We start from the raw sequence: 25,105 nt of genomic DNA on the forward strand, positions 1-25,105 counted from the left end.
CCTTGAGAAAGACTGGTAACGAGAGAAGCGGTGCATTGTGGGAAATTTCAAGTGTAATGGCGGACGTTTTTGTTTGGACGTGAGTTTGACAGTTTCTTTGTTTGTCGATGAAACGCACGCTGGTAGAATGCAACGGAAATGTCGTGGAACGATTCTTCTACTTTCGACGGCCCGCCGCTCTTGTTTCGCACCAGGTCAGCTGTTGTAAAGCTGTTAGAACAAGTGAAAGGCGAAAAACCTTCAATTCATGTAATCTCGAAACCGACAGAACCATTTGCAATTAGGAAATCAAGATTGAAATTTCCAGACCCGAAAAAAGATTGCTACGTGAATCTAAAAGTCAGCAGCCACAATGGTAAACTGTGTTTGCCAATTTGCTACGACAATCAAGAAGAGAGCGATCAATACATTTGTGGCGGACTGAGATACATTTTACAAATCTTATCTGTGAAGAAATTAGCAAAAGATGGTAAACACCTGATTGCAAACGAATGCCAAGAGGACCTTTACTGTTGCTCTCCTCTCTCAGCACACAAGAAGGGTTCAGCAAAGAAATGTCTGGGATTTTGGTTTCGTTTTTTTGGAAAGGACGCGATTTTTCGCATAACATTCGCTCTAAAAATCGATGTCGTTTCCGTGAGAAATTTGATAGGGAGGAAATACCTGCTGGATCCATTGTTTGAAGATGATGGTGTAGTTTCCAGTAAAGAAATTGAAATTTCCACACGTGATAAATCTTCTCAAAACACTGCTGCTTCGGAAAGAAACGGAATCATAAATGCAGCAAAGATTTTTCCATCTCTCTATTTAAACCAAGAGTACAAGTCTATTGTTGCTAAATTTAAAGACTTGAGACAGAAACTGAATTTCAAGGAACTGGACAGATTTTTTGTGCAAACATTGGAAGGACTCAGTGACAATGATCTGAAGGTTGTTCTTTTCCTCGAGCAAAGTCAGGAAGCCTGCCGCAAGAAGCTTTACGAAAAGTCAAAACAGCTTCTCAAGCAGGCAGTTGATACCACAGCCAAGTGCAAGAACAAAACCTTGCTAATGGGCAGAGCTTATTTGTATCTGTCTTATGTTCATGAAAAAGATGGCTACCTTGGTAACGCAGAGGAGTGCTTAGCAATTGCCAGGAAAAAGCTTCAAGCATTAGAGGCATGTGAAGATGTTGGAGATCTGTGCTTCCAGGAAGGGCTTATTTTGACAAATTTTGCTCAAAAGATGCCCAAGTTTGCATTGAAGTTGATCACAGAGGCCATGCACAAATTTGAACAAGCTGCAACACTATTTAGTAATGGTCTCACTGTGGATAATGTCCTGGATAAGCTGTGTTGTTCTTATATTAGGCTTGCATCTTTATTACTCAAACAAAAGATGCCAGCCTTAAGCACAAATGGATCATGTGCACAACATAACATGGCACTTGCAAAGAAGCACCTTGATTTTGTAGCAGGTCATCTAACAGAGCTTTCAGAAAGGACCAAATTCCACTTCCATGTTTGCCACACCGAGCTGCTTTACGAGAAGCGACAATTTGAGAAAGCCAAGGAAAGTCTTGATGCTGCTTTTCGGATCGCCAAGGTTTGTCAGTTTGAGGAACAGGCTTTGTGGAATGAATTACCTGGTGGTGGTTCTTGTAATGAAAGTTACTTACAAGAAGCTTCCAGTTATGGTGAAACAGATGATGGCAAGGAAGTTGAAGATTTTCTTGTAGAAGATGTTCCATTGGGCTATCTTGGTGATATGAGTTCATAAAACACAGATCTCAGTGCACATTAAAGGCTCAGTGATCTACCAAGAAGTGAATTTTATCACAATATCAGATGGGGTAACAAGTGTCAGTTGACAGTGTCATCACTTCTCCGAGAAGTGACAAAGCCCACGGTTGTTTTTTCCCAGAAGTTGTTATGCTATGCTATGCTGAGGTATTTGTACGCGCCATTGCTTTTGGAGTTTTTTGGAGAACTCATGATCCTTTGTGTTAGTTTTTCATTGAATGAAATTATTCAGAAATTTTTTCAGTTCTTCAATGAGGATTTGCCAAAACTGACAGTTACTCCCCTGACTGATATCTTTGTCCAAAATAATGTGTGGGTACTTATAGTTTTTTTAATGTATTCTCAATAATGCATTTGTAAAAAAATTCAGTATCCTGGTGCATCCTAATAACTTGTAATGTGTAACTTTTTGTATGGAAAATGTTTTGAAACAATATTTTTAAGAATGGTTATTTAGTACAGTTAAAAAGTAACTTTATTACAACGAAACAAAATAAGGAAAATATACATGTAAATGGTGATTATGCCATTATCTTAGTCAGTGGAAGGTTAGTGTGATTGTTGAATGCAGCAATGTAGCTAACAGCCAGCTACCAATTCAGGGTATTTTGAAGGTATGGAGACCAGAAAAGCCAACTGGGCTTTTCAGTAAGCCGGCTTAGGTATTTCTTAGCTACATCCTTGAAAAGGGTGTAGATATCTATTACCGGTAACTAAAGCATTCAAAAAATGTATGCATATAAGTTAGTACGGGTATTTATTACAAAAGCTACGTCTTCGTGAGAATCTCTGATGTGGTCAAACTGCAAAGTTTGCACTCATTTGCATGACAATCATTGGTGGAGCTCTCCTTAGCAAAGTAGTTTTATTTTAGAATATTTATAGGTATTTATATAATAGAGGAAAGGTGTATTATTTAGAAATTTTGTAAGTTCTATTATATCTTTTAGCATTAGAATTCATTTATCAAATAGAATAATATAGTTATTTAATAATAATAATTCAAGGTATTGATTACTGCTGTTGCTGTAATAAATTAATGAATGTACAATAATTGTGCATTGTATTGTATTTAACAATTATTCCATGAGCCCGCGTTGGATACGAGGTGGTAAATAGCCAACGAGGCGCGAAGCGCCGAGTTGGCTATAACGACTCGTATCCAACAAGGGCGAATGGAATAATTGTTTTATTAAATTCTTCTCAAGTTTAAATCGACTGGACATTTCATTTTGATGTAAACGAAGTGATAGTATGAGAAGGCGCGAAAATTTCTGGCGCGGTGTTCACTTCCTGAGTTGAATAAAACATACGAGGAAGGCGAGCGAGAGAATTTTCTTCCAAAGATTTTCCTCGAACAATCCCCTCTAAAGTCGTCTAAATATCCTGGAAACTGTGACAACAGTTAAGATTTACAAGAAGATCCGAAGCAAAAGCTTTTCTGGAAACTACAAGTCTTGTGCAAGTCGAACGAAGCAAGTGTTTACATTGTACTTCTTTACGGCTCCACGACTGTCATCAAGACTGCTATATTATTTGAAGCGAAACTGAGCTCAAAGTGGAACAGGTTTATTAAAGTTTAAAAGGACAAAACCAAGATTGAAAGGTATTAAACTTTACTGTGCTGAGCCTAGTTTTATGACGTACAAGGAATGAAACTGTGTCAGTTTGCCGTTCTCTAGTTTCGTAAATTATTTGCTGCTTTTCTACTTTATTCAATCGCTGTTGTTGTGCGTTTAAAAGTATTATTAATTATAAACTTTTCGCATCTATCCTTTTGTTTTGCGTAGTTAAATTTACTATGGCATTTCTGTGGTTTTTGTAGGCACCGCTAATTATTTCTTGTTCACAAAGCTCGCCAGATTTGCTGTTTAAAACCATTTTTTTGATGGAACTGTCGCTTCCCGGAGAAAAAATTTACGCTAAGCGGCACTTGCCGCACTCATTTCCCATATAAGGTCAAACATAGGTATACGAGCTGATAACCGGGATTCAGTGAACCAATCAGAAAGCTAGAAATGCAATATCCGAGGTTGAGAATTTAATAATAAGTAATATAGAGCGCTTTTCAATTGAGTGTCAAAAGTTATCCTGTATTGCAATTTGCATGGCTTTTATTGTTTAATGGCGACTAAATCTCTAGTTTTAGGTGAGTTCAGTGTGAGAGAAGTCCTATACTATGTTTAGTGATTGGTTTAAAAAACTAGTGGCACTATTTCAACCAATCAGAAGTGAAACCAAAGCCAATTATAACTTGCTCACACATTTTCCCATGCTTTGTGCCAGCTACATGGAATTGCTTCAAAGTTTTGATTTGTTCACCAATCTTGTTCCCAGAGCCTGGCATTCCCCTTGACCAGTGGTCGGGAAATGCAATGGCTCTTGGCTAATCCTAGAATCCAGGTACTGCTTTGATTGTGCACATGCGCTGGAGATTGTGGTAAAACAAACAAGTTTTAAACAGCCAATCAGATTCAGTCATCTTTTTGGTGGGCTTTCAGATTAGCTAAAAGGTACCGATTGTGCCTCTGGGGACGAGATTGTTTGATCACTGGATTGGCCAGCATCTATTCATGGGTTTGGTTTTACGACACTTGAATGACACTCAAACTGCTCTATCTTTAAATTTTTGCCCAGATATCGAAGTTATTATTATTTAAGGAGTACGTTAATAAATATGTCCTTACTCTACACATAAATGGTTCAGTGAAGCTCATTATATCATTGTTGGAACCTACATTTTGCCACAAGGGCTGAGACAAATCCAAGGAATAAATGTTTCAAAAATGTTAATTTGTTAACATTTCTTTCTTTTTTCAGTTTAAAAGACTACTAAAATTTAATCATAAGCCCAAAACATTTACAAGGCAAAACACAAGTCTTGTGGTTCAACCAATTTTATTCTGCACACCACCTCTATGCAAAGATAATTAATTTTATCAAGGTTGGTTCATGCAAGCAAATATCACTATGTACAGGTTAACTTTCTTTCAAATAAATAATGCAAATAGATTTATTAATAAACATAGCTGAATTCTACATAGAATTACACATACTACAGTTTTACATTGAGAAGATTTTGAAAATTCAAGTTAGAAGTCAATGTAAATTAGAAGATTGTTTTTGTTTGTCCAACTTAAAACTTTCCAGAATAAACAAAATTTGTTTCATTTGGATTATTTTTTACACAAGAAGTGTTTGGCTTACCCTGGGTGTCAGAGTTTTTTTTTGGCCGCTACAAATAGTTGCAAAGCTGTGATCCGGTTGTGGCACCCAGGGTATGTTTGGCTGTAAAAAATTTCAAATATGGTTGCAGTATTTGATGTACACTACCATTGCCATTTTGTCATAGACATTAATTTCTGAGGTTCTGTTTGACTTGATCAATTAAAATCTAAGAACAAACGCCTATTCCTAGAAGCGCTACATTCTATCCAGGACATTAACTGTGTGAATGAGCATGTGCAATTCCCACAAGTTTATTTAACATTGGGAACATCCCTAGAGACCGGCGGTGTATAAAAAAACTTATTATGCAAAAACTGAACCAATTTTAACTCTGATGAAGGTAACAGAGAGTTACCGAAAATTCAGTTTTATACGTTTTTACCAACCGATTTTAAGATCAGATACAAACCAAATTTTCATTATAACAAATTTTACTTTGGCTTGGAAATATATTGACATAAACATGGCAAATGTCAGATTGGTTCTCACTGTGTCAACACCACCATCACCCCCACCCCCACCCCATGCCCATGATCCATCCAGGTCTTAGATTTTAAAAAGGTTAAAAACTGAGTGGCAAAAATCACCTTTAAATTAATTCCTGTATTCCTGCACAAAGCACTTTTTACCGAGGTGTATATAACGTAAACACCCGCGTGTAAGAACCTACAATTTTCTAAGTTTGGCAAAATAGGTTCTTGTATTTGGGGGTAGTTATTGGTAATTTAGGCTAAGTAGGTTCTTAATAAGGTTCTTAATTTCTAAGGAGGAGCCATAGTTTTTGATTGTACGAGAAGAAAAAAAATGGGTTTGGTCCTTCATTATACAGCATTTATTCATAACTGTATTGCTTCAAGCCTCATGCAAGGTCCAAAGAAGACAATTACAGTCTATGTGAATCTGTCTTTTCTTTATTTGTAAATAAAGTTTGGGATGTTCTGTTAAAAATGTTCATAAAAATTTTCTATAACCCACATAATTATAAGAACCTGCTGAAATTTGCTTGGCTAAACAGGTTCTTATATTTTGGGGTATTAAAATGGCAAATTTCTGCCAGCAGGTTCTTAAACCACTAGGTTCTTACATGCGGGTGTTTACTGTATATCATCACTGATGCTACACAATATTATACAAGATGCCCATACACTAAGTCATTGCCTGGTGTTAACAGCACCTGGAGTAAACATAATTATTATAAGTAGTGTTTCTTTGGGCTCAAAAGCCTTCTAGACTGGGGATATTTTTCAACGTCTTCTTCTTTACTTTTGCTTGCACCATCTTCACCTTCTGTTTTCTTCCTGTAAGTCAAACAAATAACTATATTTTAAAACCAACAGGGAATGGTTTGTGTGGTTTGTGTGGTCTTCCCTTGAGGTTGACATGCCTGGGACCAGCACCAACTGTCTACCTAAGACATTTTATCAGAACAAACTTCATGTGTCTGTTTCAGAGGGGTGTATGCCCTTATAGAGAAGTAATCTTTTAAATAAAAGAAAGCTAGGTAACTATAGAACACTATCTTCTTTATTTATATTACAAAATGAGTTACCATGTGGTACATGTACGTCTGTACTACTAAAAAAACTCTGAGGTGTTTCAGTCTGCGAGGAAGATAATATTTTAACAAGAATAACTCAACACTTACTTCTTTCCAGTCTTGGGTCTGCCTGCTGCTTTTGGGCGGGATGACTTTGGACGGCTACTCTTAGGTCTTGCAGTTGGTTCATCATAACCCATGGAGTAGTTAATGTGTTCATAACTTAAATACACACTGGATATATCAGTCTCACTGAGCTAGTAACACAGAAAAAACAACAACAATGAACATGCTGTTCAGAAATGTCTAAAAACAAGGCCTCCAAACATTTAAGCTCTCCAAACATAACAAAGATCGGACTTAAAATTTAATCTAAATTATGGTGCTAAGCAGAAGTGAATTATCATTACTTTTTACATACCTCTTTGTTTTTGTCTTTTGGGTCAGGACTTGGTGATGCTTTCCTCATGTTGTTTCCAGTATATGCCACAAATTTCTACAAGCCATAGTTAAAAAAAATTAAAGTTAAAATATCTTACAAGTAAAGGAGACACTTGCAAATATTAAGGCAAAGAGTTACTATTAAAAGGCCGCATAATCTGCATAAAAGAGGTAGGATTTTTATTTTTTATCACAAAGTCAAGAATGATTTTTAAATGGATATAAAAGTTTCTGTCATCTTTCTGTTCAACCTATCAACTTATCAAAAGCAAAAACCACACGACCATTCATTGCCCTGCCCCCAACCACTCGACCAAGCAGAACTTCTGACCACCCAAATAAACATATACTGGTATATTATAATTTGCACTTTTACTTTTGAGGGAAATACCGGTACACTGATTGCAATGTGTTGTTTCATAAAATATCCATACTCCTCCCACAGAAGTTTTTTTAGGTTGGAACTCCCCTACCCCTCTGGAAATTCCAGTTAAGTCCCATGGGTTCCTTGAAAAATTTTGGATTTTGAGACCTCCCTTTGGAATTTCCAGCAAACTTCCATGGGGTGGTTATGGATATTTTCTGGAACTGTATAGTGGTATTGAACAAACAGTGATTATATAAATAAATATTTATATAGCGCCTATCCAGGCCTGCTCTAGGCACTTTACAATAATGTTAAAACAATTAAGATTACTAAAATCACAATATAATAAAATTGATAAAAATTCGCTAAAATGAACTGTACAAATCTTAACAATTAAAAATGTGCATAAAAGTAATAAAAAGTAAAAATCGCTAAGAATAATAAGTTTTTTTAAAAAGATAAGTTTTGAGCTTAGATTTAAAAGAACTTAAATTGTCACATGAGCGGATAAAAAGAGGGAGACTGTTCCAGAGTTCAGGAGGAGAAACAGCAAAAGCTCGATAACCATATGACTTCAGATGGAAATTGGTGTGATTGCAATATTGTTTTTATGGTACTTACAAGTTGCCATTCTCCTATCTCTTCATTCCAGGAAACATGCTGCTCAATCAGTTCCTGTAATTTTAAAATTAACAAAAAGAAAGAGATCCATCATTAATTAAAAGTATTAAAGTGCATACATTAATTATTATATTTGATCACTTTATGATATACCATTTGTGAGTATGTTATGTCATAATGGACTCTCACCTGAAATTCAACAGGTATAAAACTGTCAATCAGCATTGTTTCAAACTGAAGTTCCTTGCGCAGTTCTCGGATGCTGTCCAGCAGACCTTCAGTTTCTCGCTGGTGTTCCTGTTGTTGATCTGCCATCTAAAGCGATTCAATAGAGGGTTAAATTTGTACTCTTGGTAATAGTCGACAAGGATATATAACTCTTGCATGACCAGGCCTTTTCTGCACTAAGCTACTGAGGTCAAAGCAAGACTGAGCATGTTCAAAACATACCTCAGACTTGGCACTCATGAGCATGCTCCAAACTTTCTTGAGTTTCTTGGTTTTGCCAGCAGCCTCTTCCTGAAGACTGGCATACTTCTCTTCAATGTCAATTCTCTCTTGCTGAAGAAAAAACATAACAAAACATAGATTGTTTTGATTGCTAAAGATTTCAAGAACTAATGCAAGCTTTATGTTAGCCACTTAACTACACAACTACTACTATTACCACTACCATTACTACTTCCTACTACTACTATCTACTGCCTACTACCTACCTACCACCACCACCACCACCACCCCCACGGCCACGGCTACTATTGCTGCTACTGCTACTACTCCGACCACTACCCATCAGTTATTGTTCAAAGTTTCTAGTTCAACTCCTCTAACACCACACTTGTAAAACAGGCAACTGGTCCCCCTCCTCTCGGTTCGAATTCATAACTTTTACAATGGGATATGTTAGGATATGTTGAGTATGGCTTCTATGAAAGCAGTAGCCGTTAATGATTTGTTAGCCAACAAAAAGATCAGAATTTAACTTATTTATCTACCTTTGTACTCTAACCACAAGCCATTCATAACTTGTTACTTCTATTATAATCATGCATTTAGACATTTGGACAATTTGTTTATTGGTGTTTGTTTTATTATTATAGATCTCACCTCTTTTTCCTCAATAAGTTTTTGCAGTTGCATCTCTCTTTCCTTTCTCTCAGCGAGTTCTTTAGCAGATTGCTCCAGGAGTAGCTCTTGTTCTTTGGCCTTCTCCAGCTGTTAAAGAGACAAACTTATATTTAACATACCCATACCCATGGTATGGATTTATTCAAAGAAAAATCAATGAGGTGTAAATAAAACCAAAATTCCACCTCAACATACAATGATGCAACCTTAATCCCAGGGTCTCTCTTACCGCCCCCCAGGAGAACGAGAGAAGGGGGTGGGGAGAGAGACACCCTGGGAATGAGGCTGAAAATGATGTACCACAGCATGTAATTTGCCCCAAATGCTCTGAATCAAAAAATTACTTGCAAAAACAAGACGCTGTTTAAAAATTATAACAAATAATTTATGCAAGAACTTAATCCCCCCAAACAAAATTATTTAATGCATAATAGAATGAATTCTTTTATCCAAATTTTTAGCCACTCTGTTTTGCAAGCAATGTTTAAGATATACATTAGCCAGGGTACTTAATGCATGAGCTCAGTAATGTACCGCAGTCAAGTACCCAGAGAGCACCAACTCACCAAGGGAGAAGACCCTTGAATGAGATGTGAGAGATTAATAAAATTAACACTGGTGGTAGTTTACAAACCAAGTTTACTCCTCCAACAATTATCTTGCTTTCGACAGCAGCCAGTTTCTCTTGAAGCTTTTTGTGTTCCAATCTTTAAATAAGAACAATAACAATAATTAATCAATTAGTGATGCATTTATTGAATTGAATCTGCAAATTGTCCACCTTAGAGATAGTATTCTACTATCTTGTACAGCCATTGGTTGGGAGTATTGCATAACATGGCCAAATAATGGCTGTGTAGAAGACTACCTTAAATTTATAGAAGGGTCTATGCCTACATCAGATTCAGGTTGAGCGTTAAACGGTCTCAGTTGTCGGGTTCGTTATCATGGTTGATTGATTGTGTTGCGAGCCAAAATGACAGACATTGCTAGGTGGAAATAAAAACATTCTGTCTGGGAAAATCATGTTGTCACTCGTCTAGCGACTTTTACTGGACTTATTCTTTTTGTGGAATAGTAGGAGTATTCTATTGATTTCAGTCACCATAATAAGATCCAAGACAGGAATACCTCTTCTAGTCTTAGTCGCTGGACGAGTGACAACATGCTTTTTAACAGAAAGAACATTGTAATTCCCACCAAGCAAAGACTTTCATTTTGCCTTGCAATGCAATCAATCAACTGTGACAATGAATGCAATAACTGAGACAGTTTAACACTCAACTGGAATGCGCTGTAAGAGATGCATCTGCCAACCACTTTTCACTAAGGAAAGTGGTAGTAACAAGTGTACTTGAGGAGGACCCACCTTGTGTAGGGGTAGGGGGTTATGCAATATACCACCTGTCGGATTGGCCAAATGGACAAAGTTGATTGGCCTTTAAAATTTGAGTTGAGACTTTCATATAAGGTTTGCATGAAGCTTGCATTGCTAGAGAAATGGTACAAGGAAGTTTAAATTTTTTCTTAGTTTCTACTCCTGATAAAGTGGGAGCTATACAAAAGTGGGGGGGGGGGGAGGGTCCTGTTTGAGTATATTAGTTTTGACTATTTTCCTGACGGAGGGAAGATTTACTGTCCTTACTCATGTTCCTGTATATCTTTTTCTCTCTTTTCCAGTTCTTCAGCAGCCTTGTTTCTCTCTTCCTCTGCCATGTCTGTTTTCTGCTTCAGCTGTTCCCGTTCTGCCTCAATCTTAGCTCTCAGTTCAGCTACTTTCTCAGGAGGAAGACCATGCGTGCCTGCGAGAATATGGGATTAATTTAATCTAAACAGTCAGTTTGGTAGCACTATACTGGTGGGTACAAAAATGGCAATACTAATTGAAGTTAATTATACTGGTCATTGAAGGATAACCAAGAATTATTTACTTAATGGATGGAAATTCTCTCAGTTGTAAGGTTGAAAACATTATCTCCCTACTTCTTACCGTAAATTTCTTTCAATGATAGTTCTGAGAATGTGGTGACAGTACATCAAGACAATATCCCTTAGCTGATGAGTTTTTACATAATTATTTTAAGACAGTCACCCAGAGGAATGTTTGCATCTTGGGTCCTATTTGTGTAATTTTCTATACAGATTTACAGGCATTACCAATGAGAATGGCCAAGCGTGTTGAAAAACAGTGATTTGTTTAGAACTGGACTCTTGCAAAATGCATACATTTACATATTAAACACTTTTAATTGGAGAAACATTTTATCCACATGCTGACTTTTATTTAGTTTTAGAACCATTTTGCATCCAAGAACTATCTAGAACAGAGTGGTACACTTTTAGTCACTCGTCCGCCTTTGTGCTTGCATCAGATTGAAAACGTTTTGCTGACTTTTGCTAGCTTGTTGTACATGGTGTCTGTCTGACAGCGGGGGCTTTTTTTTAGCATGGTTTTCATCAACATGCACGCTTCAACCAAAAAAGAAATGTTTCCAACTCACTTTTTCTTCTGTGTTTCTTCTTTCGTTTGACTGTCACTCCTTCTTCAACAACCTCTTCTTCAGATTCACTTTCTTCGCTACCACCACTTCCCTCACCCTCTGATAACAAAATAAACAGATTAGCTACAAGTAATCAAGTCAGTGATGAGATTACCTAATCTGTTATCTTCCCAAATATTTTACCTGTACTGTACCTTCCCTTTTAAATACAACCCCACACCCCAGGGAGAGACTTAAAGCCATACATAATGAGATCATTGCTTGTCTTCAGATGACTGATAAACCAAATACATAATTATCAAGTGATGGAATTCCCGAATTCTGCAGTTTTGAGCGTTAAATCCTGAAAGTATTCTTTTAAGCAGGGTTGTAGGAAGGGCCGGCAGCCAGCTAATTTCACCAGCTAAAAGAAAACTTAAATCCGGCTGAAATTTCACACAAAAACAAAGACTAAGCTAAATTTTTGGAGCTGCCAAGGCCAGAAATGCCAGTTTGGCTTGTTGATGAGCCAGCTTAGTGTTTTCTTAGCTACATCCCAGTTTTAGGGTGCAGCCTTGAAGCTTACGCAATCACCTGTGTGCTGTGATCACAACACTAAACTCACCTTCTGCCAGCTGAGCCCTCAGTTTTTCAATCTCTTTCTGAAATTCTCTCAGCAGTGCGTCCTTTGGATCTTCATTGATCTTTGCCTTGTTCTTTATATTCTTAGCACGGTTTGCATACCTGGATTTAAAATGGTAATTTAAAATTAGAGAACTAAAGTAAGAAGTCAGTTCTAAGATGCACAAGATCAATATGTCCCTGACAGGGGGGGGGGGGGACTTCGCATTTAATACACTCAAGTGCTGTGAGAGTTAAAATTAATGCTTTACCACTTAGGGGAGCTAAAACTTCTGGGCTGATTCTGATAGATCGGTAGTCTGATGTTCTTAGCAGTCTTTTAATGTTGCATAATGGTGCAGGGGACAAATGGCCGAAATACCAATGAATAAATATATAGGCCTTTTGTCCCAGGGGTGGGGGGGTACTCAGGATTTCAAGTGACGGGGATGATTGAAGAATTTTTTTGGGTTTCAAATTTTCGATTCCGGGATTTTTATGGGTAGGAAAATTTGGCAAGTATTTTTTGTTTTTAAGTAGGGATGTTTTTGTTTTTTGCTGTTAATATTATTTTTGAGGGGTTAATTTTTGGTCCAAGGATTTTTTTGGGTCATGTTGGAAGCCCTAAGGATTTTTTGGGGTCTTGATTTTTGCCCCCATTCAATCATCCCTGTTACTTGAAATCCTGAGTACCCTCCCTGGGCCTTTTGTAGGACCCTGTCAGGTTACCTTGCCAATGGGTGGTAGAACAACGTGCCAGAAATGGAAAGAGCATGATGAAATTACTATCTAATGGTTTCACTGCTGATTTAGTGCAGGATTTATTTTAGTGGATTGAGAGTTTGAAAATTTCAAAAGTTTTGGTAGGAAAAAGCTGCTTGATGGCAAGTTCTGCATTCAACAACTTTTTTCCACAGAAATTTCTTAATTTTCCAAACATTGAAACCTCCAGTTTATTTTAGTATAACAATACACCTAAACGCCAGCTAGTGTTTCAAAATAATGTTGGCAAATGAGGTCACTAATTTTATCATAATGATGCTCCCATTTCTGTTATTAAAATAAGAGTTCACTCACCTGAGGGTACTTATTGTTTCATCAAAGTTGTAGTCTGCTGGGCCAATGTTAGCAATCTGAAAAAAAAAAAACAGTAAAGAAAGCATGTTGTGAAAACTCAAAATTTCATTGTTATTATCAATTCACAAGAAAGTGCTATTTTATTGCGGTTTTTGGTAAAATGCGAACTCTGGAATTCAAAATCCAACTAACGATTGCGTTTTTCGCTGCCGGAGCAGCCCCCCTGTTAGTAAAGAAAGTACTCTAGGAAATGTTACAGGATGAAGTAAGTGTGGATTAGCTGACCTACCATAACTGTCTTGGAATTTCCTCCCAAAGAATCCTGAAGCAGTCTTGTCAGCTTAGAGTTTCTGTACGGAATATGAGTGCTCTTTCCATCTACTAATGCAGATATAACATTCCCCAGGGTGGAGAGGGACAGGTTAATTTGTGTCGCTTCCTTTAACCTTTGACCTGTCGCACCTGTCTTGGCTTGTCTTTCTGATCCCTGTGTTTGAATAAAAAATGAAAGCTTAGCCTGAACTTGTATCACAAAAAGCTTAACCCCACACACAGAAAAATGATGAGGAAGTAAGTAACAATGTCACAAGATAAAAATATTCCCATATTGATTGCACCGGCATGGGCACCTGAAGGCAAGCATAGGACTGGAGATGCAACCAAGAGAGATGTACCTGTAGCAGAGAACCATTAATGATGATGATGAGGATGACGACAATATAATGCTTAATCAGTTATTGATTAAGCTTTGATTAAGAAATCGTACAGCTAGGATAAAGAGCCTGAGAGAACAGAGACTGTAGCAAGGGGGGTAACTTGGAGTAGGCTCATCGGCCCTATTCTACACAATTAAAGAAAGGTCATAGATGATGATGAAAGGTTAACCCCTTCAAACAATGAAAGAATAGTTCTTTCTCAAACATAAGGAATAAAACCTACAAGTACAATAATAATGAGAACAGTAATACTACATCCATTAGGAGGCTAATTATACACACAGTGACCATCTTCTGTCGCCCAGTTTGTTTGAATCTTTTGTAAATCAGTTCCATCACTGTCTGTTAGAACTGTTTATAACCTGTACATGACAACTAAGCTTATAACATTATTGTATAAACTTACAGCCAAATCAACAAGATGCAGTTTTCCCATGCGGACATGGTGCTGGCCATCAGGTCCTTTCTCGCTGCACTCCACAGTGATGGAGAAGATTGCATGAGAACGAGAAGATCTTTCATTCATGTTTGTAGCCCCAACAGAACCTGCAATCAAGCAAAAACTGGCAAATAAGAACAACAATTACTGCAGCAGTTTTTGAAGTTATACATACTAGAAACTTTAGAGGTATAACAGACCTGTAGTCAGTTGTAAAATAGCTCTTAAAGGAGCTTTGTCACAGGGATTTCCCAGATTTTTGGTCTAAGCTGTTCTGAAATTGGTAGTATCTTTTAACATCTAAAGGAAGATATCAGTGGTGGATCTAGGGGAGGGGCCCAGGCCTCACCTTATTTTTTGGTTAAATAGATCCGAGAAAAATTATTTTCGAGAGCAGGGCCCCCCTAATTCCAGGGTCTGGATGATTGGGACCCCCACCAGGCTTTCAGCCAAGGTGGGAGTCCAGGAGTCCTATGGACGGCCACTTTTCAGAAAAAATTAATATGAATGACTGTATACAGAGAGTTTTTTTTAGCAAATTTGGAAATCTTTAGATACCTTGCCATGGTCCTCAGGCCCTCCTATGGGGACAAAGTCAGGCATTATAAAAAGTTTGGAGTCCCACTTTTTAAATCCTGGCTAAAAGCCTGGCCCCCACTTATCTGACGGTCTGGAACCATCACTGGATATATATTTGCGGATAAAAATCAAGCTACAGCAGCTATAAATATTGATTTTTTGAAGATGTGTGGAAACAACTTGAAAAAGTAACACTGACTTTTTTGAGTTGCAATCCGTTTCCATCTGAGCCATCGGCAGCCAAAGATGCTCATTAACAGTTTCAGTGCTAAACTCCTAAAACTTCTCTCAATCATTATTTAAATCTTATACAAATTTAATTTGCAAGTAGATACTGCCAGAGATTTTTATAAGTTAAGGGGATTTCCCTCCAAGACAACAATCCCTCCTCCAAGAGTAAGCATCCCGAGCACACAAATACTTCCATTTGGTATGACCATTGCGAAAGTAGTTTTCTCCCAGACTTACGATTTTTGTTTCCCAATGTCATTGTCTTGTCTAAATCGTCAGCATTGTTCATGACGTATGACGACAAATCCTTAACATAAACACCAATATCTGGTCTCTCCTTCACCTAAAGGTATCAAGGAAAAAATGATTGTTAACTTTATCACATCACATTTGAAACCTGAGTACTAGGAAGAATGGTTTAATAGCATTACTCAGTTTTCTGTCACAGTCTGTCAACTGCAAAGATGGCATACCTCCAGTTTTGCATTCTGATCCTTGCCTAGTAGATCACGCACATTTTCATTGTAGATTTCCAAATATGACACTCGAACAAGAAACCTAAAGCAATGAAAATAGTAAATGCCAATTGATAAAAATCTTAATATCAATACCTGCTTACTGATCTTTTACCGTTTGCAAAACATGGAAATTTATTAATAAAAGGGGGCAAAGTCTGAATTTGAGCCTAGTGGTCCATCAAGCCGGAACTTGTCCCAGTTTCCGTAATATGAAGTGACTAGGAGTACTTCTACTCCACCCTGGATGGGATGTTAGTCCATTGCTGAGTAACCCCCAGCTGTAAATTTCCTGGTACCCATTTATACACCTGAGTGGAGAGAGGGACTGTGAGAGGAAAACATCTTGTCCAAGAACATAATGCAGTGTCCCATCCAGGGCTCAAACCTGGACTGCTTAATCCAGAGTCCAGCGTATTAACCATTAGGCCACCGCACCTCCCCAAAAAATAATTGTTGCTAATAATAAAAGCTTGCCGGGTGATATGCACATACCTTATGTCACCATCCTTCTTAGCAATGTGCCCAAATATATGTGCAAATGAGTTTGGGATGATTCCTCGCAGTTCAGGCACTGTCCGCACACCTTCCATTGTGAATGTTTTGCCTGTCCCTGTTTGCCCATATGCAAAAATTGTCCCTGACAAAAAAATATATGAATCATAAAAGGATGAAGATTGCTGGTAAAAGCAAGTAAAGCAGGGGTGCCCTCCCCCGAATAAGCACCCACCTAGGGGGGATACAGGGGGGGGGGGTGGGGGGGTCCCCCCCCCCCCTTTTTTTTTTAAAAAAATTTATATTTTTTTTTTTATTAAAAAAAAAAAAAAAAAATGGGGGTAGGTCTCCACCCCCCCCCCTCTTTCCCCTTGGCCAAAATGGCAAATACGCGCCCTCCCTCCTCAATGAAGATCCCCCCTCCCCCCCTCACTTTATTAAATAGCATGGGATACAAGCAAAACCCATTTCTACCATCACTTTACACATGTATTTATAATCCTCTAAGCTTCGACTACAGTTTGTCAATGTGAAGAAAAGCTTAATATGTGCTTATTGGTTTTTTAATTTCTCTTTCTTTTTTTTTCTGTAACTCCCCGCTCAATAGACCCTCCTCCGTAATTGATTAAAGACCCCCTAGTGCCCCCCTGTTAGTCAAAACTCCATATATAAGCACCTGGGCATTCATTTGAGGATACAGGGTATATAGATTACCAAGGGAGGTACAGTGGAAAACGGATTTCTCAAACCTCCATGGGAAATGAAAATTGCATTGAGAATCAGGAGTTTCTACTTGACTACCCTGAAACTGTAGAATTATTATCCTGCAACTCAGCCAAGAGATTCATTCTGGTCTTGCAAGAAATATTTTGTTACACAAATATTGAGAATTAGATTGAAATGGCTGTTCCTCACAGTAATTTACCAAAAACAGGAACAAAAACACAAATTAAAAAAGAAAAAAAAATTTTAGACGGGCCTGTCCGGGAGTCGAACCCGGGACCTCTCGCACCCTAAGCGAGAATCATGCCACTAGACCAACAGGCCACAGCTGTAAAAGAATGGGAAAATTAAAGATCTAAACCTTTGAGAAATGAAAAATAGTGTGTTTATAACAGGTTGCAACTGGTGGCTAGAGATACCTGCCATATTTTTATTTGGATTGCTTTAGGTTCATTTTCCCAATGGTTTTGGAAACTTATAAGCATAAAATTTATAATTATATTTATTTTAAAATTATTAATTTTTAAAATTAAAAGCATAACTGGCTATCTTGGTCACTCACCAAGAAAATGGTCATATAAATTATGTTAAAATGTCTTAAATTGTGATTTCTGGCGCCACCTTTGTGGCAGTAATCCACAGCCAAAAAGGACAGGCAGTTTTATTTAACTTTTTTTTGATGGCATGGACGGTTCTGTAAATTTTAAAGTTCTGAAATGATAGTGCCACCCCCCCCCCCCCCCCAAAAACAAACAAACAAGACTGAGTGGTTACAGTTTAGGATGAGCCTAAACCAATTATTATCCCAGTGTTCCCAATACAAGGAGCTGTCCTCAACCACAACAACAAAAAGAAACAAATAGGAACTATTATTTGAAGGGAAATTGGGGGGGGGGGGGAGGGGTGGCGTGTGTTGGATGTAAGGGGGCGGGGACAAATTTGAAGATCCCCTAACGTTTATCTTCCACAAAAAGGAGTTTTCTTCTAGCATTTTGAGTTATTTAACTAATATAATTGGCAAAATTTCTTACCATTATAACCCTCTAACACACAATTGACAATCGGCCGAGCTGCATCGTTGTAAACATCAACTTGTTTCGCATCTAGACCAAACACTCTATCATAAGTGAACTGTTTTGGCGGCTCTCCCGTGCGAGCGCTCTTGTTTTTCACGGTAATAATCCCTCGGCTTTCTTCCACATTAACCGCCAGATTACACTGACTAGCTACTTCTTTCTCATTCATGGGACGACATCGAACGACCACTCGAACATTGTCGGACTCCGCGTCCACCTGAAAATATTGAAAATTAAAACATGACAAGCTGTGAATTTTGCCGAAAGTAGGCGAGTATTTCGGCATGAATGTGCTAGAAATCTTACCGGCATCCTGTCAAGTAGCTTGAGTAAATTTTAAGCAACGTTTTTCATCTATTTTAAAGACGTCTCATTGTCGGATTTTCGAGTTTTAGCCATAAAATTGGGATATTTTCTTGCTAAATTATTTTGCTGTCGAGGTAGTCATGAACGCTCGGTTGCTTGGGCTTAGTGGCCACGCTTTCTACTTGATACGTCATGTATGGAGACAACAGACTGTCCCTAGCCTTACGTCTGGCAAATCTCAATATTTGGTCACCTGAATATTCGCCACGCAGGTCGCAGCCGCAATCCCGTGCTTTAAATTTGATATATGACTGTTTCCTGAGTGAATAATCAAGTCAGCCAGATTATTTCCTGTTATACTATTAATGTTTCGAAAGCTTAGGACAATCGAGCTTTCTATAACAATCCAATATAAAACGTGACAGGTATTTCTAGCTACCAGTTGCAGCCCGTTATCATTTCGTTGCTCATTTAAATTTAGATCGTTGTTAATCCCGACAGATCTTTCAGCTGTGGCCTGTTGGTCTAGTGGCATGATTCTCGCTTTGGGTGCGAGAGGTCCCGGGTTCGACTCCCGGACAGGCCCATGTAACTTTTTTTTAAGTTTTGCTTATTTTTTTTTTTTTCCTTTGAGTTTATACAAGGAAGAATTCAACCTGCGCTTTGGAAAAAAAATCCACACCCCCAAAAAGTGGCACTACACTGCTATGGAGATTCCATGTAGAAACTGTCTGATTAGAGAACAAACATAGGTATCAGCAGACGGTGCAATGATGCACCGAGAGCCATAAGAAATAACTCCATCAAATTCACTACATCAGATCCTCTGAAAAGTATTCGCAACCGTTCGCGCCGTACTGGCGGCGGGCCGAGGCGGGGGGAGACGGAGCACAAGAATAAGGAAGCAGCGAGAACTCAGGGGATGGAGTTGATGACGTCACGTGAAATTCCAGTATGGAATTTTTCAGCTCTCATCAGTCGGAGACTTCGCTCTCGTGAAATTTCCTGTTTTCTCTGGTTAAATTAATGCAAATTTCTAGATTTATATATTCTGTTTTAAGGATTCTTGAAAGGAGACAAGATATGATAATTCTCAGGGATCCGATATTGAAGGAGCCTCGCGGTTTGTGCTTTTGATTTGGAACGGGTATTTAACAGGGTCTCCGGAAGTACCTCCCAGGGGGTCCATGTTCCCTTAATCCCAACCGAAATTTTTCTTGGTTCCCTGTTCCTAAAAGATGTCTTCGGTTCCCTTCCCAAATAAAATTTGTTCCCGTGTTTCCAGTTTTATTTTCCTTTTGTTCTCATGTTCCCTTGTTTTCTGTAACTCCTGGGGGAGACTCGTTAAAGGGGCAGATACTGATCATGTTTTTTTCCCGTTGAACCTCGATAAAACGAGCTATAACTAACTTCTTTGTGCATATAACGAGGTCCCCAGTATAACAAACGATATTCTTCAGCTCAGCCAAAGTTACAACAGTAAAATGTATATATTAGAATAGAGTCCCGGTATATAAACGAACCCCCCATATCCCCACCCCTCCCCCAGATGGGTGGCACTTCGTTATGTTGGGGCTTCACTGTATGTCATGGTAACGACATTTTTGCGCCAAAACTTCAGAGCTGATACAGAACGCATTTTACTAGTTTCCATCATCCAGAGGGAGGCGGGGGTTGACAGTTATTTATTATGATGGTCTTGATTTGGTAAATGCAAGTATTTTCAGAAAAAATAATTGATCGACGTGGCTTACATCTGACGATAAGACTGCAAACTTGCAGCTCCTATTTAACAATTAGATTTCTACGAGCCCGAGTTTTCTATGAGCAAATAGTCAACGAGGCGCAGCCGAGTTGACTATCGCTCATAGAAAACGAGGGCGATAGTCTAATTGTTTTAGTAGAAACTTTAAGGATGCAGTCCAAAACCTACAATTTTGTGCACTTTGAAGACAAAAATCAAGAAAAATTACCGCTTAATTAGCTACGCGCGCGCGACTGTTTTCTATCGGCAGAATAGAAAACAGTGGGAGAACCAATCAGATTCACGGATTTCCAATAGAACACAGCTGAGTTTCTACTAATGGCAAATAGAGTATCAATAAAACTGATTCACTGAAGGTTTTGTTCAAATTTTAGCACATTAATGTCTGCAAAACCACATGTGCTTATCACAATTCACACCAATCTCGTACCGACAGTCTCCTTTTCAACTGGTCAGCAACAGGGAGGAGTGAGGGCTCTGGGGATGTAACTAGATTGAAATTCGAAACTCGTACTCGTACTCCGATCTAAAGGTCACTAATATGTGTTAGACTACAAGTAGTCCCTCATTTTCTCAGGGTCAGCTGAGTGGCTAAGCAAAGAGATTTTCTCGCGTGCTCGTCCACTTGAGTGACCCACTCAAGAAACGTCAGATACTACTCGTGGAATAAATATGCGAAGGAGTATTAATATCAATAGTGTCATTCCGCAATTCAAGTTGCCACATGATTTATTATATTTACAACACACTTATAAATAAACACAACATCTATTCCTGCTTGAATTAGGAACGCGAGCAAACGTTTCTTTCCTTCACCAAATGTATATACAATTTTGTAACACGCAGAAATTCACCTTGTTACACACTTATTTGTCAAAATACTAGATTTACATAGCAAAAAACTTTTCACCATTAAGCTGCATACAAACTTGATTTTCGTTCACAAGAAATGTCAGTGTTTCGCGGCCTTTTTTCGCTAGAGTCGTTTGTGCCATTTCAGTTTGACTTTTCATTTCTGCTAATTCGTTCTTAAGATTTCTTGTTTCTCTAGCGTGTATTCTCTCTTTCATATCACAGTTATCTAGGGAGAATGCAAGGGCCATGCTGAGAACATCTTTATTAAAACTTTCCCGTTCTAACTCTTTTATCAATTTCTCAATCTTGTCATCTGTGTAGGTTAAACTGCTATAAGCCATGTCCAGTTCAGATCGAGTCAAGTTGTTCTGTTCCTTCAAGGTTTCAACTTGTTCTTGGAGTTTAGCCAACCTTTTATCTTTGTCTGACACTTCTGTTTCTGTTTTCATAGTGGAATGTTCGTTTTTCAGCTTAGCTAGCTCATTCTCAAATTGATTCTCAATTCTGTCGTTTTCGTTCATTAACGTAGTTAACTGAAATTCAAGTTGGGCTTGCAGTTTCAACTTTTCTTCTTGAAGTTCAGCCAACTCTTCGTCTCTCTCTGAAATAATTCTGACAATTCTCGCATTGTCTTTTATAAACGTAGCTAGCTGATCCTCAAGATGGCTAATGACCTCTGACTTATCGTCGTTTAGTTTGTTCATCTCAAAGAGCTTTTCTTTATAGTAAAACTCACGAGTTTTGAAGTGAGATGCCTCGGCTTCCAAAGCGTTCACTTGAAATCTTAACAACTTTTCTCGGTGCTCAGACATTTCTAGGGATCCCTTCAATGAAAGCTGTACTTCCTTGGGTACACGTCCCTCATCGCCTTTCATATTCAATTCTTGCACCATCTCCTTTAGCTCGTCAACTTTAGCGTTCAACCCTTCATTGCTTGCCTGACTTTCCTTAAAGCTTCCCTCCAAATAATCAACATGGCACAACAACTTCTGTTTCTCCATAAGAGCTTTGTCCATTCTCTCTTCCACTCCTTCCAATTTTTGCTCCTTCTTCTTCAAATCACGTTTTAGATTTCTCAGTTCTCTTTCGTTAAAATACGCGTTCACTTTCAGACGCTTTAAGTCAACTCTCTTCGTTTCAAGTTCATTCTGAAGAGTGTCATTCTTCTTTTGCAAATTTTTCATTTCGTTCTTCATGACACTAATCTGAACCAAGAGCTTCGCATTTTCTTCGTTGTTTTTTTCAATTATCTCCCTCAAGGTTTTGTTCTCTTGGTCTCCGTCTTCAACCCACTGTTGTAGTTCCTCAACTATTTGGGAATGTTCCTTTTCAAGCTGTTGCATTTTTGGTGTCTTCTCCAAAGTTTTCATTTCGTTCTTCATGACACTAATCTGAACCAAGAGCTTCGCATTTTCCTCGTTGGTTTTTTCAATTACCTCCTTCAAGGTTTTGTTCTCTTGGTAACCGTCTTCGACCCACTGTTGTAGTTCTTCTACTATTTCGGAATGTTCCTTTTCAAGCCGTTCAAGTTTCATTTTATAGCCCTCTTCGCAACTAGTACATACTCCATTACTACCTTGAAGCTCGGTCTTGACATCGCTTTTAAAGGCCTGCTCAGAATTTTTGCAGTCAAATAATTCTTTTTCCAAATCGTCCACTTGGCGTCTCAACAGCTCTTCCCGATGATTTGACAAATCCAGAGATCCCTTCAACAGTTCAATCTCCTCACGTAAATGTGCGTAATCGCGGCTTGCATCTTCTCGAGACGTCTCCAGAGAAAGACACCACCTCCGCACCACTAACACCGCGTGAGTTATGGCCACTTTGATCGTTTTCTTCCACCTCTTTTCGATTTATCTTGCAAATGGAACTCAAATCCACGGATTGAACAGAATCACCTTGCACTTTGATTTTTTCATCTTGTGGTTCTTTCTCATCTTTGGAGACCTGTTTGTAGGGATAAAGAATTATAATTTTTTTTGACGGCTGATACGTCACTAAGAGATGCTAAGCAACATAGATATCGTCACTTGTAGGGCCAGGCCCAGATATAGCTAGCCTGCGATCCCAGTCTCTTTCTTCGGCGGCAACGCTACGAGCGGGGAAAGCGCGGGTTTTGGGTCCACTTCTCTCGCCGAAACTTGCGCCTTTACCACTCGGCTCGTTGCCCCCGATAGCAATTCATACCACTGTTAGAAATGTTCGTTGTATGTTAAGGAGTAGAAAAAGTTTGCCTTATGGTAAAAATAAACAGAAGTAGTTTGTTTTCGTGATTTTTTGCGATTGCCTGACCCCAGTCCCCCCCCCCCCCCCCAACCCCACCGGGACTGACATTTCATTGGCAACAAAAGGTACTACTAACACTGAGACAATAATGTCCTTTAGAAAACATTAAGGGGCTAACTGTTACTCTACTATTACGGAGGTTTAATTAGAAAATATGCCCTTGCAGAGCATTAAGAGGAGCTAGGGAGGGGGGGGGGGGCAGCACTAGGAAAAACGCAAATTTGCGCGATCGATGTCGTTAAGTCGCCCTCCTTCCATGATAGAGCAAAATGCTTGTGGCTCGCATCTGTCTCCTCCTCCGCGCGCTTTCGTTGCCATTTCTCCAGGCTCCGCGCTCTACTATTCACATCTCCCCATTTTCCAGCCCGACAAAAAACAAAAACAACCGGACCCTGCGGACGAGAGATGTATGCATTAAGTGTTTTATTTGGAAAGACTGTAGTTAGAACGCGTTATTTACCTGTTTCGCGTTTAATGGCGTGGCTGGTAGTCTTCGCCCCAGGGGCCGCGTTGGTTCTTTGACTTTCTTAGCATTCTTAGCTGGAGTATGGACTGTCGTTTTAACTCTTGTTGCTCGTTTTCCTAGTGTTTCGCTAAGGCTAACGCCTATAAAAGATTAAAACAAGATTAGTCTTCTGTTGTTCCTTCCTTATAACAGAAATATTCTCGTCCCCAGGGCCGCTTGTCCCTCTTAGTCGGCTGAGCTTTTGGCACGAAAAAGTTTTCCCGGGGGACACATGATGGCATTGACTATTTTTTAAAAAAAAAAAATCTCAGCCAATCAAATCAACCGTAGTAAAAGACCTTACAATCAAATGGATTTAAAAATGGTTGATTTGATTCGCTAAATTCAAATTTCCTTTATTGAAGTTTTATCCTTATTCATGTGTCCCCAGACCCCTTGTTTCCCGGCACGGGGGAAGCTGCGAGAGGACTGGGCGGGAGGCATTTATCTCCTCCCCATTCCTCTCGCTTTGTTTTTTGTCATTCGCTCACTGGCACGATCACTGGCAGTTTTTTTTTATATTTTAAATCCCGATTTCTTATAAAAATGTTTATCCCGTTTATTTTATACGTTTATACTATATACTAAATAATGAGGACAACAAAATATTTTAAGAGCAATTGAAAAATTCAGTAAATCAAAACAAAAGTTAGTGAACAAATCTTATTATTAAAACCGCTTGGAAAATAAATCTTAAAATGGCGGAAAAATTTGTCAAAATTACAAAGCTTTTTTCAGTTATAGTAAACTTTTACTGAGATAAAAAAAAAGAGTTACAACAATATGACATTACCTGAGTCTTTTTTTGTGGTTGACGATATTATGTTCTTGAAGCGTTTATCCTTGTCATTCTTGCTGTTTGTTCGGCCAACCAAGATCGGGATCCGTGATGGCCGCTTGTTTTGAAGCCTTTCTGCGGAATCCCTCAGAATGCGCTGCTTTTTATTAGCTTCGTCCTTCGACGAGGAAGTTTTTCCGCTTCCACTGCTCAAACAGGTTGCTTTGCGGACTGGTATTTTAGAATTTTGTTGCACTGAAGAAAGGCGATTCTTGTCACAGGACGCCATCGCGTTTTTACAGCAGTTTTTGACGCAGAGCTTGAACCACAAGTTTCTCTAAACCTTATCTGTGTTTTGTTTCTCGGATTTTTCTGTTTCGGAAATTTTCTCTTCAATTTTACTGCGAAAAGTATCACAATATCTCCTGCTCCGAATCTCGATGCTTAACGCACTCGATAGCTGAAGCAAATGATTCAGTTTTCTCACAATTCCATGGAAACCGTCTTCGATCGTTTCGTCATAAACAGCGCTGCGGCACCGGAGGACGGAAGGGG

General features: G+C 38.7%; 2 protein-coding genes, 2 non-coding genes and 1 pseudogene across 5 annotated transcripts; 2 read left to right on the forward strand and 3 right to left on the reverse strand.

Annotated features, from left to right (window-relative positions):
• The first annotated feature begins 30 nt into the window (after positions 1–30).
• On the forward strand, positions 31–4,574 carry LOC144653521 (uncharacterized). Its single transcript, XM_078513515.1, has one exon. It carries the CDS (start codon positions 139–141, stop codon positions 1,756–1,758), a length of 1,620 nt encoding a protein of 539 aa, XP_078369641.1. The 5' UTR covers positions 31–138; the 3' UTR covers positions 1,759–4,574.
• On the reverse strand, positions 3,867–18,505 carry LOC144653520 (kinesin-like protein KIF3A). The gene is made up of 20 exons (XM_078513514.1): positions 18,362–18,505; positions 18,011–18,272; positions 16,257–16,401; positions 15,720–15,804; positions 15,484–15,589; positions 14,404–14,543; positions 13,571–13,768; positions 13,282–13,337; positions 12,209–12,327; positions 11,605–11,703; positions 10,749–10,905; positions 9,738–9,810; positions 9,083–9,190; positions 8,426–8,536; positions 8,165–8,290; positions 7,976–8,029; positions 6,968–7,042; positions 6,655–6,803; positions 4,205–6,307; positions 3,867–3,984 (listed from the first exon to the last, which is right to left on the reverse strand). Exons 1-19 carry the CDS (start codon positions 18,365–18,367, stop codon positions 6,202–6,204), a joined length of 2,175 nt encoding a protein of 724 aa, XP_078369640.1. The 5' UTR covers positions 18,368–18,505; the 3' UTR covers positions 3,867–3,984; positions 4,205–6,201.
• Positions 17,232–17,303, reverse strand: Trnap-agg (transfer RNA proline (anticodon AGG)). The gene has a single exon. It is a non-coding gene; the product is annotated as a tRNA-Pro (tRNA).
• Positions 18,506–18,875: 370 nt separating the features above from the next.
• Trnap-ugg (transfer RNA proline (anticodon UGG)) lies at positions 18,876–18,947 on the forward strand. Its single transcript has one exon. It is a non-coding gene; the product is annotated as a tRNA-Pro (tRNA).
• Positions 18,948–20,837: 1,890 nt separating this feature from the next.
• On the reverse strand, positions 20,838–24,996 carry LOC144654824 (uncharacterized; annotated as a pseudogene). Its single transcript, XR_013571002.1, has 3 exons — positions 24,566–24,996; positions 23,728–23,873; positions 20,838–22,928 (listed from the first exon to the last, which is right to left on the reverse strand). The product of XR_013571002.1 is annotated as an uncharacterized LOC144654824 (transcript).
• Between the last annotated feature and the right edge of the window lie 109 nt (positions 24,997–25,105).

This window comes from Oculina patagonica, chromosome 5, assembly GCF_052425735.1.
Source record: "Oculina patagonica isolate OP01 chromosome 5, crgOcupat, whole genome shotgun sequence".
Taxonomy (NCBI): Eukaryota; Metazoa; Cnidaria; class Anthozoa; order Scleractinia; family Oculinidae; genus Oculina; species Oculina patagonica.